We start from the raw sequence: 10,492 nt of genomic DNA, 5'->3' as shown, positions 1-10,492 counted from the left end.
CCAGCACACCGAGTGCGTGACAAGTTTTAATTAATACCCAGAGTAGCCTCGTGAGGACTGCTTTCTTCCCCCGACATCTCCTTGCATGCTCTAGATGTGAAAACCAGAGGCAGGGAGAGGTAAGTGACTTGTCTGAGAGGCTGCAGCCGGTGCCATGAATGTAGGGGACGGTCAGCCCGCCCCTACAAACCTGTACATGCCCCTTGCCCTGGAAGAGCCAGAAAAGACATGCTGCCCTCCGAGGTCATCAGGCAAAGCTGTTCGTGTCCACAGTTCACCTGTTTCATTATCAAAAACCTGAGGAACCTCCGTACACTTGTGCTTTTTGAAGTTTATTAGCACACAGGAAGTGCTTGGATCATTTCAGGCACCTGAAAACTTCTCCTCCATTCTTTTGGCTCCTGAGTTTTGTGATCATTAGTGCACAGGATTCCCAAAGATATAGATCAGGCATGCAATACGTAAACCAAAGTAACTGATGAGGAAGATGGTGGAGACAGAGAAAAATTCAGTGTAGCTGAGAAGATGCAAGGCCTGCTGCCCACATCATTCAGGGAGGAGGAGGGAGTCCAGAACGCACGGCTTTCAGCCCTTCTTCCTATGCAGGCCAACCACACCTCACGGCCAATAAACTTGTTTTTGAAACCCCCTTCCGTGGGGTGGGGTGCAGATGCGCACTGCAGAAGGGCGGGCTCTTCCCTTTGTGCACCACACAGGACACCTGTTGCAGCTGGAAGCAAGACCCCAGGTCGGCTCTCACTAGCCCGGGCCTCCTCAGGGCCTGTGCATGGGTGGCCGTGCATGCCAGCTATGAACGCACTCGCTCCTTGTCCTTTCAGGACCCAGTCTGGACACATCACACAGCCACCCCACTCACGCACTGTAGGGCTGCCAAGAACCCGCGTGGGGTGCTCAGACAGCAAGCACAAGGTGCCACAGACAAGGGGGATGAGTATTTGTGGGAGCAAAGGAAATGTGCTTTTTGTACGTTTTAGCTTGGGTTTTTGGTTATACTTTAACAACTTCCAAACATCCCGAATCAGCACCAGTGTTGTTTCTCTGGAAAGGATTTTCCCCACTTGCACCTGCGGGGATGGGAGAGGCCTAGGAGGAGCAGGGCTGCCCCTACGAGGAGGTTTCAGGGCAGTGTGTCCACGACCTCTGCTCTCCCCTCTAAAATTCTTCATGGGAGAGTTGCTTATTTCATTCATACGGCAATAAAACACTTTTCAAGATTAAAGGTTGAGGGACAACCTTCTCTTTTCTAGATTAAACTCTGTTTTTTAATTCTTCACAGGTCTTGTCTTCTGATTTTTCTTGTCTTTGGTCTCAGGAACTTGACCTAAGGGTGCCTATAGTTTTTAACACACCTGCTTCCACAGCTGGGCATGCTGCCCGGCTCCTGGGAACAGCTGACAGAAGCCTCTGTTCCTCTGTACTGAGTAAATATGACAGAGTCGTTTTTATACAGTATCTTACACCTTGTCTGGGATGAGGATCTGCCTCCTGTTCAGTAACAGGACCCAGACTCCAGATGAAGAGGAGATGAGTGGCTCCACCTGTTGTCAGCTCAGGAGTCCTGTCAGTTGCATTCTCTTTCCTGCCTGGCCATGGGGCAGGCAATGCTTTCAGCAAGCAAGGACTAAGAAACAATCTGTCCCCAAGTGCTGAGAAGTGTCGCTAACAGCCTTAAAAGAAGAGAAAGTGCAGTTGCCCTTGTTTAAAAAACAAAACAAAACCCAAGCTGTATTCTTACGATGTATCCCTATGCCTGGCAGATGTGAAGTAAGGACTATACTGGAGCTGGACAGGTAGGAGAGTGAGGGAGCGAATCACTAGGACACTGCAGGGTGGCCCTTCCTGAGGACATGGAAGACGGCAGGGGAAGGTGGCACCTAGAGAGCTGCAGGCGGGAGGTCACAGTCATGCAGAAGGGCTGGTCTCTGCTGGATGCTGCCTCGAGCTGCCCAGGTAAGCGAGCGTGGTTTGGCGCTCAGGAGCAGGGGACCCCGAGGGCAACGCAGGCAGCTCTGAAGGAGATTAAACACTCTCCAAAACTTCAGCCCACATTGCTTTTTGGTTTTTCTTCCTGAAACCTCAACAGCGGAAGTGCCTTAGGTATGAATGAAGTGACCACATTTTGTCCCAGCTTATTCCTAAACCTCAGAAAGGCAGGTGGCCCCGCCAGGGAGGGGGACAGACCCAGGCGCCACGTGGGGGCCAGGTTGCGGGTCTTGGGGAGGTGGGCAGCACCCTGACACACCTACCTCACTCCTGCTGGCTTGCCCTGACCACTCCCCATTGCTTAAGATACAAACATCCCATTTCAGACCCGATGCTGCGCACTGTCCCATGTACACGCACGCCCCATCCACCGCCCTTCCCCCTACGTCTGTGCCACACAGGGACGCAGGTCTCCAGGTATGCCCAACGCTGCTTAGTGACAACTGCAATCTGGATGCCAGGAGTGCTGAGGTGGGGCCTTTGCTGGACACTTGTTCTCCCCTCCTCCTCCCTCTCCAACTGCACGCTCTGCAGCAAGACCAGCCGCCACTGCCTCCTTACAGAGGGTGATGCTGTGTCTTGTCCAGGGCACGACCCAAGGCTGGCCGTGAGTGTTTCTATCACACAAGGTCAGAGCACGACATCCTATGAAACACAAAGGGTTTCCAGTGGATACTGCGTTCAACCTTGATCACCACCATCATCATGCAGCCCAAGGGGTTTCTCTCCCCCTCTAAACGGTAGCAATTTCAAACAGGAAGAAACATCACCCAGCCAACTCATCTTCAACACACAACTCTTCCAGACCTCCTGAGTCTGCAGAAAGGAGGACACCGGCCAACAGGGAGGGTGGCCTCCTCTACCCAGGGCGGTTCCCAGATACTGTTGGGGTCAGGCAGAAGGAAGAAAACAGGTGTGTGGGGGGAGGAGCTGGCTCTGCAGGGCAGGACCGTCCCTTGCTTCGAAGGCCAAGCCCATCTGAGGACTCGTCCTGCACCCCCAGCCTGGGAACTCTCAACAACTCTCACATGCGCCTCTGAGTGAGACCCACCCCCCAAGCACTGCCACCATCAGAACAGCCATGGCCGGCAGGCTGTTCTGATGCAAGCTCAGCAGTTCCCACGGGAGCCAGTGCACCCTGCCCGCTGAGCTGACCTTGACTTCTCTAGGTGGCTCTGCTGATCTGCACCATTCACCGTTCCCAAGAAAGGACATCCTGTGTGGCCTGACTGAAGTCAGCACAGATGCACTGCTCGCCCCCACCCTAGACATGACCCCGCTCACCCTGGTGCAAGTGTCTTTTTGTGAATTCTAGTGTAAAATGACCTTAGTATTTTCTTTTCAGTTTTTTTCCTGACACATGTGAACTGCAAGTATAGTGCAACTACTCTGTGCATTGACAAAAAGGGATGTTGACTGTGTTCTGATTTTCCTTACTGATGAAGTGGCTAAAAAACTAAAAATAACTCGGTTACTTACAAAATGAAAAAATTTTCTTTACTGAATGTAAATGACACCATTACTATATGTTCTGCTGTGTGAAAGCAAGAAACGCTGTCACGATTAGAAAAAAACTCTGCTCCTTTCAGTAATAAACATCATTTAAAATGCTGGAAAATTGGTTTCATCTCATTATAAATTGGTGTCTTTACTGTTCTTCTACTGCCAAAATTGCAAGATGGATAAATGCAAATTCCTTTTTAAGGAACTGAGCCTATGGCATCCAACAGTGTCTCTGCAATATTTAGAGGATCTCATTACCTTTTGGGCAGGAAGAGCACTGTGAAGGCAAATCTGAGATGAATTCCACACCGTGCCCGTGCCAGCAGGTCCTGTGTAAGTAGACGGTTTCATTCACTTACCAGGTGCTGAGTGCAGCTCCCCGTGCCGGCCCAGGTCCCCGCGTGTGAAATGAGGAGGTGCACAGGACACCCGGGTCCTCGGCACCAGCAGGTAACACAACCACAGCATTTGCCACCTCCATGAGCAGACAGAGGGCACACAGATGAACCAGGGATGGGGCTCTGACCTCAAGGACCTCACAATACAGCTTTTTAAAACCTATTTTAATTTCCTTAAACTTCAATATTTGCTTTTCAGGGTAATCACTCAATGTGTTTCTTCTCAATTCCGAGTCCCGCCCTTCCAGGCAGCTCCTGGGGTGGTCTGCATCCAGACATCCACGAAGATGGGTCCCGCTTCTGCTCCAGAGCCAGGTGGCGCTGGACAATAACACTGTGTGGGGACAGTGGGGTCCTTGCCCTTCACCCTCCTGTCCTCTGCCGTTTTGCAAACAATAGACTTAAGCCCAAAGGGGAAAGAAGCAGGGATGGTTCCACCACCGTCTCCCCAGAAAGGCTCAGCTGGAGTAGGCGAGTCCAAGGAGGGCGGCCGTACCAAGAACATCTTGCTGTGAGAGCCACGGATGGAGCTGAGCAGCAGAGCAAGGGCAGCTAGCATAGCCAACGGGGCCTCCACGTGAAGATGGCCAAGAGCGTGTGGACAAGCAGGCCATGGACAGCTTCTGATTGTTTTTAGACATCAGAGACAACCCGTGGTTTGAAAATGTACAGTTAATCAGAACGTTCTTCTCCTTGTCTTGTAGAAGGAAAAAGCCCCACGAAGCACAACACACTTCAGTGTTGTTAGAATAGAAACACCCTTCCTGTTCAGGATGGTCTCACCCTAAGCCCACCCTGGCACAGACCAGAGCTGCTCCGTGCCCTGCCCTCGTGCAGAGACCCCACAGAGACGAAGGCAAAGGCTTCAGCAGATGCTGGCGCACTCTGGATGTACAGAAGATAACCTTTGCGGTGGTCTTGTTTCAAGTCCAATTTATTTTAAATAACACAGTGAAGCTGAGGGTATTCAACCACACAATTTACTTATGGCTCGCAGCAGTGCCTTAAAAGGAAGCATCAAAGAAGGATTTTGCCATGACCTGGGCTGCTTTCAGCACCTTCTTCTCTGACACGTCGGGCCCCACGCTGCGCTGGGCAAGCCTCACCTAGTACTACTCGGTCCTGGGCAGATAGTCCACGTACTGCTCCCCAGGCGCCACCACCGGGTGCTGGTGCTTTCCACACGCAGAAGGGAATGAGAAAGAGACACATTAAGCCAAGGAAGGAGGCTTAGGCAGGCAGTTTAGAGAAGACCTCGATCCACAGAATGACTTTATCAAAAAAGCCATCATGACACCATGCTCAAGAGTAAGCTGCCCAAATCTACTCTAGATACCAATTTTTTTTTTCCTTTTTATCTTTTTTCGTGACCGGTAATGGGATCGCAACCCTCAGTGTCGCGCCCGTACCGCGACTGGCAACGGGATCACAACCCTCGGTGTTGCACCTGCACCGCGCTCAACCAGTGAGCGCACTGGTCTCTATATGGGATCCGAACCCTCGGCGGGAGCGCCGCCGCGCTCCCAAGCGCCACACTCTACCGAGTGCGCCAGCGGGTCGGCCCTAGATACCAATTTTTTAAAAAAAACTTAAGCTTGCCTCAAGAGGACATCTACAAAACAAAGTCAAATTTTAATAAAAATCTATCAAAAACATAAAGCCTCTCATTACCAATAAAAATGAGGCCCTTGGGGCAAGTGGCTGGTGGCCTGGGCTGTGCACTGTGCTCGGCTCCCCTGCCGCACCCGCTCACCCTCACCTCCGTCCTCCCCGCCGCTGTCCTCGTTGTCCTCTCCACCCTCAGCTCCCTCGACTGGGTCGCTGTCCTCTTCCGAGTCGCTGTCCTCTTCTGAGTCCGTCTCCTCCAGCCACTCCTGGGTTTCTTGAAAAGCAACACACACACGCACACACAGATAGTGAATGTGCTGAGCATGCAGGGAAACCACAGAACAGGGGTTGGACGTTCCCTCGGAGGATCCCATTTATTACTCAAGAACTGTGATGTGGAATCTAAGTCTCCTGCCCGAGCACCTTCGGATCAGCACAGAAAATAGACTACATTCTGTTCAGGCAGAACTTTAGGCCAGAGATGGGCTGAAAGATGCCTAGACGGGCAAAGACACCAACCCCCCCCCCCCCCCCCGCGGGGGGGGGGGGGGGCGGGGGGGGGCCCCCCCGCGGGGGGGCCCCCCCCCGCCCCCCCCCCCCCCCGGGGGGGGGGGGGGGCGGGGGGGGGCCCCCCCGCGGGGGGGCCCCCCCCCGCCCCCCCCCCCCCCCCCCCCCACGGACAGGGAGCAGCAGGCCCAGGCCACCTCCTGTGCACACGTCTCCCTGGGTCACTGGCCGCTGTTCTTACAAAACAATGACAGAGCCTGTGCCACAGGTGTGTTGCCTTTCCCTGAATACGTGGATTTTGCTTAATTTTTAGTCTTGGATCTTAAAAAAGTGAGCAGTGACTTGAGTCCAGTGGCAGTCTGGAGTAAAATGGGAAGGGGAGGATTAACGAGCAAAGACGGAGCCCAGGCCAGAGCACGAACAAGGCTCGCACCCAGAGGCCTCGGGAACCGTGGGAGAGAGGTGATTCTGCCTGGCCTGTGTTCACAGCAGAGCCTGGAGATGCGCGCTCAGGCAGACATGCATTGCGGAAGGTGCACCTGCGCCCCACACCCCCACCACCAGCAGCTCCCCTCAGCAGGGGAACAGGCGGACATCCGGGGTGGCTCCCCTTCCAAGACCAGCTCCTCCTCTTGGGTAAATCTGGCCACAGAGGCGGGAGCACAATTCACCACCAGACTCATCTGGGTGACACGTGGGCCCTCACCCCACCCCAGCTTACGTGGGTCCATCTCCAGCAGAACCTTCCACTCTTCCATCTTGTGGAGGTCAAGGCAGTACAAGTCACTGAGGGTGACCTGGCAGTCCCCAGTCTCAAACATGCCCCCATAGACGTAGAGCACCCCGTGCTTCACGGCCACCATGGCATTGGAGCGAGGGCATGGCTTGACCACAGGGCCACTGGCGTCCTCAGGACTGTCTTCATCTTCAGTCTGGGGCTGTCCCACTGGATATGGGGCCGCAAGCACTTGCTTGATGGTGACCACGGTCCCGTCTTCGGCCACCACCTCTTTAACCACCTCCAGGGGCTCCGGGGTACTAGCTCCCCCTTTCGCCTGCATGCTGGAGCCTTTGGGCTCCTCCTTCCTGTCCCGCCGCCGCTTCTTCTTCTCTGACTTGGGTCCCTGTTAATGAAAGGAGAGAACAGAGCAGTAAACTTATTAACACAGAGCAGGGCCACCTTGCCATGCCCACCAGGCCGGCCACGGGCTTGTGGGGAAAGGAGTCCACACATGGACTCCTTTGGGAGAGCGTGACCAAGGGCAGTAGGTATGCCAGACTGGCAGGAGGGCACCGCTGGTCTCCTACCAGTCTCACCATTCACTACTGGGATAGAGGAAACAATCCCCTGGTTTCATCATCACCGGGAAGTGTGCCACACCTCCACTGTGGTGGAAAAGGCCCAGCAAACACCTTGAAGCAGCACATAGGTAAGCTGAGGCTCATCTTGGGAAACTCCAACCCACCCACAAGGGCCAACACACAGGACTGCAGCAGCTGCGATAATTCTCCCTGACTTGTACCCTCTGCCCATGGTGAGGCGACACGTTGGGTCAAAAATATGAGCAGGTTACTTACAAGCACTGGGCCCAGAGAGGGAGCCCTTCACTTCGCTACCGAATATCCCTCCCGCAGGACTGCTGCTCACCCCACTCTGCCTGCTCCCCTGGCCATGGCACGGCCATGGCCCTCTTCTTGCAGAATGTTGTCATCTCACGAGATGACGTTTGCATGCGACTTTCACGTCTTCTGGCTACCAGTACCTCCGGATCGACCCCAGGTGGATCCACATTCTAGACTTTGTATCTGGGCCTGCACAACGACAAGTTTTGAACAGGAAAGCTCCCTGGTGTCCGCAGTCATTTCTGTGAGCATTAAAGAGTCCTGAGACCAGGCAGCCAAGGACCGCAGCACTCTTCCACCTGCCAGGGCTCAGTGCTCACTGAGAAGTCAGAGGGAGAGACCTGCTCAGGCTTCACTTGGTGCAGTTCCTCCTAAAAGTAAAAACCTGAAGGGTCCAGAAATGAAGCCTCAGGTTTAAGTGATTTTCATCAAAGGTGCCAAGACACTTCGATGGCAGACCCAAGTCTTTGCAACAAACAGTGAACCACTCTCCTCCAGCCACAGGGCTGTTTCTGGGTCCAGCTGGTCTGGGGAACTCATGCAGACCCTGCGGCGGGCTGGGGGCTCCACTCTGGGACTCATTCACTGCTCTGCTAGTGTCAGGCTGGGCAGGCGCTGGGGCCGCGGAGCCTCAGCTGTGCTTCTTGCAAGGACAGCAGAGGAGGGGCAGGAGACTGGGGCAAATGTAAGCAGCCATGACAAGCCCTGGTCACACACAGGGCCAGGCCAGGAGTCTCTGCCTCATGCATCCAGCACGGTGGCAGAGGCCGGCACCAGAACGGCTGGGGCTCCGTGACCAAGGGCTCCTGAGCCCAGCCAGCAGGGCCACACGCAGATGAGAATGCCCTCTTCCAGGAGCTCATGGGCTGCAACGCCCAGACACCCTGCCTGAAAGAAAGCAGGGCCTGCATGGGAGGGCGGCAGGTGGGGACGTGAGGGTCCCGGAGCCATGTCCTGACCCACGACGCACCCTGGTGCGACCTCCCCTAGAGTCAGACTCTACCTTTAGCTGTCCTGCAAACCAGCGGTTCCTGGTGGCATCATAGAAATACAGGTCATTGAAGAAGTCACCCTCCAGTCTCTCTTCCTCCTCCTCGTCACAGACACCCCCAAAGAGAAGCATCTGATGATTTGGGGCCACAGCCACGGAAAAGCCAGACCTTGGAGTGGGCTTGACTCCAGAAGGGTTAGTCCGAGTCCATGCCCACTTACCTGTTGAAGGAGAACAGAAATGGGGTAAGAAAGGCAGGAGGGGATCTGAGGCCCAGCAAGGGAGACCCGAGGGTCCCCCGGGCACCCACAGTGATTGGGACAAATGAAAAGACACAAGACTGTGGGAGAAAAACACCACGTGTGCTGTCTGTGCTCCCTCTGCAGACAAACAAGTCAGTCAGTCCTCGACTTATGTGCTTCTGACTTTGCAATGGGTTTATCGGGATGTCTCCACTGTAAGTTGAGGAACATCTGTACAGTTCAACACCCCCCTCAAGTTTAATACTTCTTATGGTTCACTTTGCATTAAAGTAACTTTTTTTTTTTTAAAGATGACCAGTAAAGGGATCTTAATCCTTAACTTGGTGGTGTCAGCACCACGCTCTCCCAAGTGAGCTGACCGGCCATCCCTATATAGGGACCGGAACCCGTGGCCTTGGCCTTGGTATTATCAGCACCACACTCTCCCAAGTGAGCCACAGGCCAGCCCTTAAAGTAACTTTTTTCACATACCCTCCAAACACCTTGAGCTAGGGGCTATCTCCAGCAACAGCTGAAAGGCAAGGATCGGACAGAAGGGCACGAGGCAGCCCACAACGCCACGGAGGGCTCAAGCTGAAACGTGCCTCCTGTGGGTGGCGTCCCAGGCAAGGACTCTGCTTCAAGTGGAACTGGCCTCTGCACGGACCACACCATCTCCTCCCTGGCTTAATGCCAGATCCATCTGGTCCTACCCCCACAGAGGCCTCACTGGCTTCTGCCAGGCACGTCTCTCTCACGGCTGTATCTACTTCGTGCTCTTCTTTTCCAGAAAGTGCTCGTCTATATAACAACCCTCAAAATGTAACTCAGTGTGAGAGGCAGGGGGTAGCCTTCCCACCACTTACAGAAAAGAGAACTGAGACTTTTCCTTTAAGGAGCATTTAAAAAAATAAGTCAAGGGAAGCCATGAACGACAAACATTCTGCTGTGCTGAGCCTGCGCTGACCACTTGTGCACAGCGCACATGGGACTCCATCCAGCCACCAGTGGGCCGTGAGATGAGTGTGTCACAGCCAGCACTGCACTGCGTAAGGAGCCAGGAGAGACTGAGACAGCAGAGCATACTGCACACTCAGGGCCAGGAATGCTTCTCTTCGCTTATGTAAACACTGCACACGAGTGTGTGCCTGAACGCAGGCTCAAGTTCACAGATGTGTCCACTGGACAAGTCACTCGATGACTCTAAACCTGGTTCCGCATGGAACAACATGTCTGTCTTCCTCGGCTGCTGTGAATGCACTGGGCGTGGCTACCTAAGAAGCACTTGGGAACGGAACGTTTCTGAGACCTTGGCTTGAAGAATTTTAGCCCAAGAAAGAGGCAAAGATGTTTTGCACAGAAGAAAGACCTCACTGGGAGGCTGAGGGACTTGCTGTTGGCCACAAAAGCAGACCTGGCTTCAGAGCCGTAGCCTCCTGGGTCTGGCCCAGCCCTCTCATCCCAAGACAGCCAGTGTCCTGTTGAGGCAGCCACCTCCAATCTCCTAATGAACACTGGGAACATCAACATTCCAGAATTCTATATCCTGACATCATCCACATGCTCTTAAGCAAGAACAAATACAATTTTTTATCTTTTTTTTTTTTTTTTTTTTT

General features: G+C 53.8%; 1 protein-coding gene across 1 annotated transcript in view; it reads right to left on the bottom strand.

Moving 5' to 3' along the window:
- Nucleotides 1–4,053: 4,053 nt before the first annotated feature.
- Nucleotides 4,054–10,492, bottom strand: part of KLHDC4 (kelch domain containing 4) — a 64,196-nt gene continuing 57,757 nt past the window's right edge. Inside the window, 2 exon segments of the mRNA XM_008588712.1 lie at nt 4,054–5,080; nt 5,651–5,787. Coding sequence (XP_008586934.1) covers nt 4,910–5,080; nt 5,651–5,787 — 308 coding nt within the window. The 3' untranslated portion in view covers nt 4,054–4,909.

Source organism: Galeopterus variegatus, unplaced genomic scaffold, assembly GCF_000696425.1.
Source record: "Galeopterus variegatus unplaced genomic scaffold, G_variegatus-3.0.2 Scaffold4982, whole genome shotgun sequence".
Taxonomy (NCBI): domain Eukaryota; kingdom Metazoa; phylum Chordata; class Mammalia; order Dermoptera; family Cynocephalidae; genus Galeopterus; species Galeopterus variegatus.
Note: the sequence above shows the minus strand (reverse complement) of the source record. Positions and strands in the feature narration are given on the sequence as shown.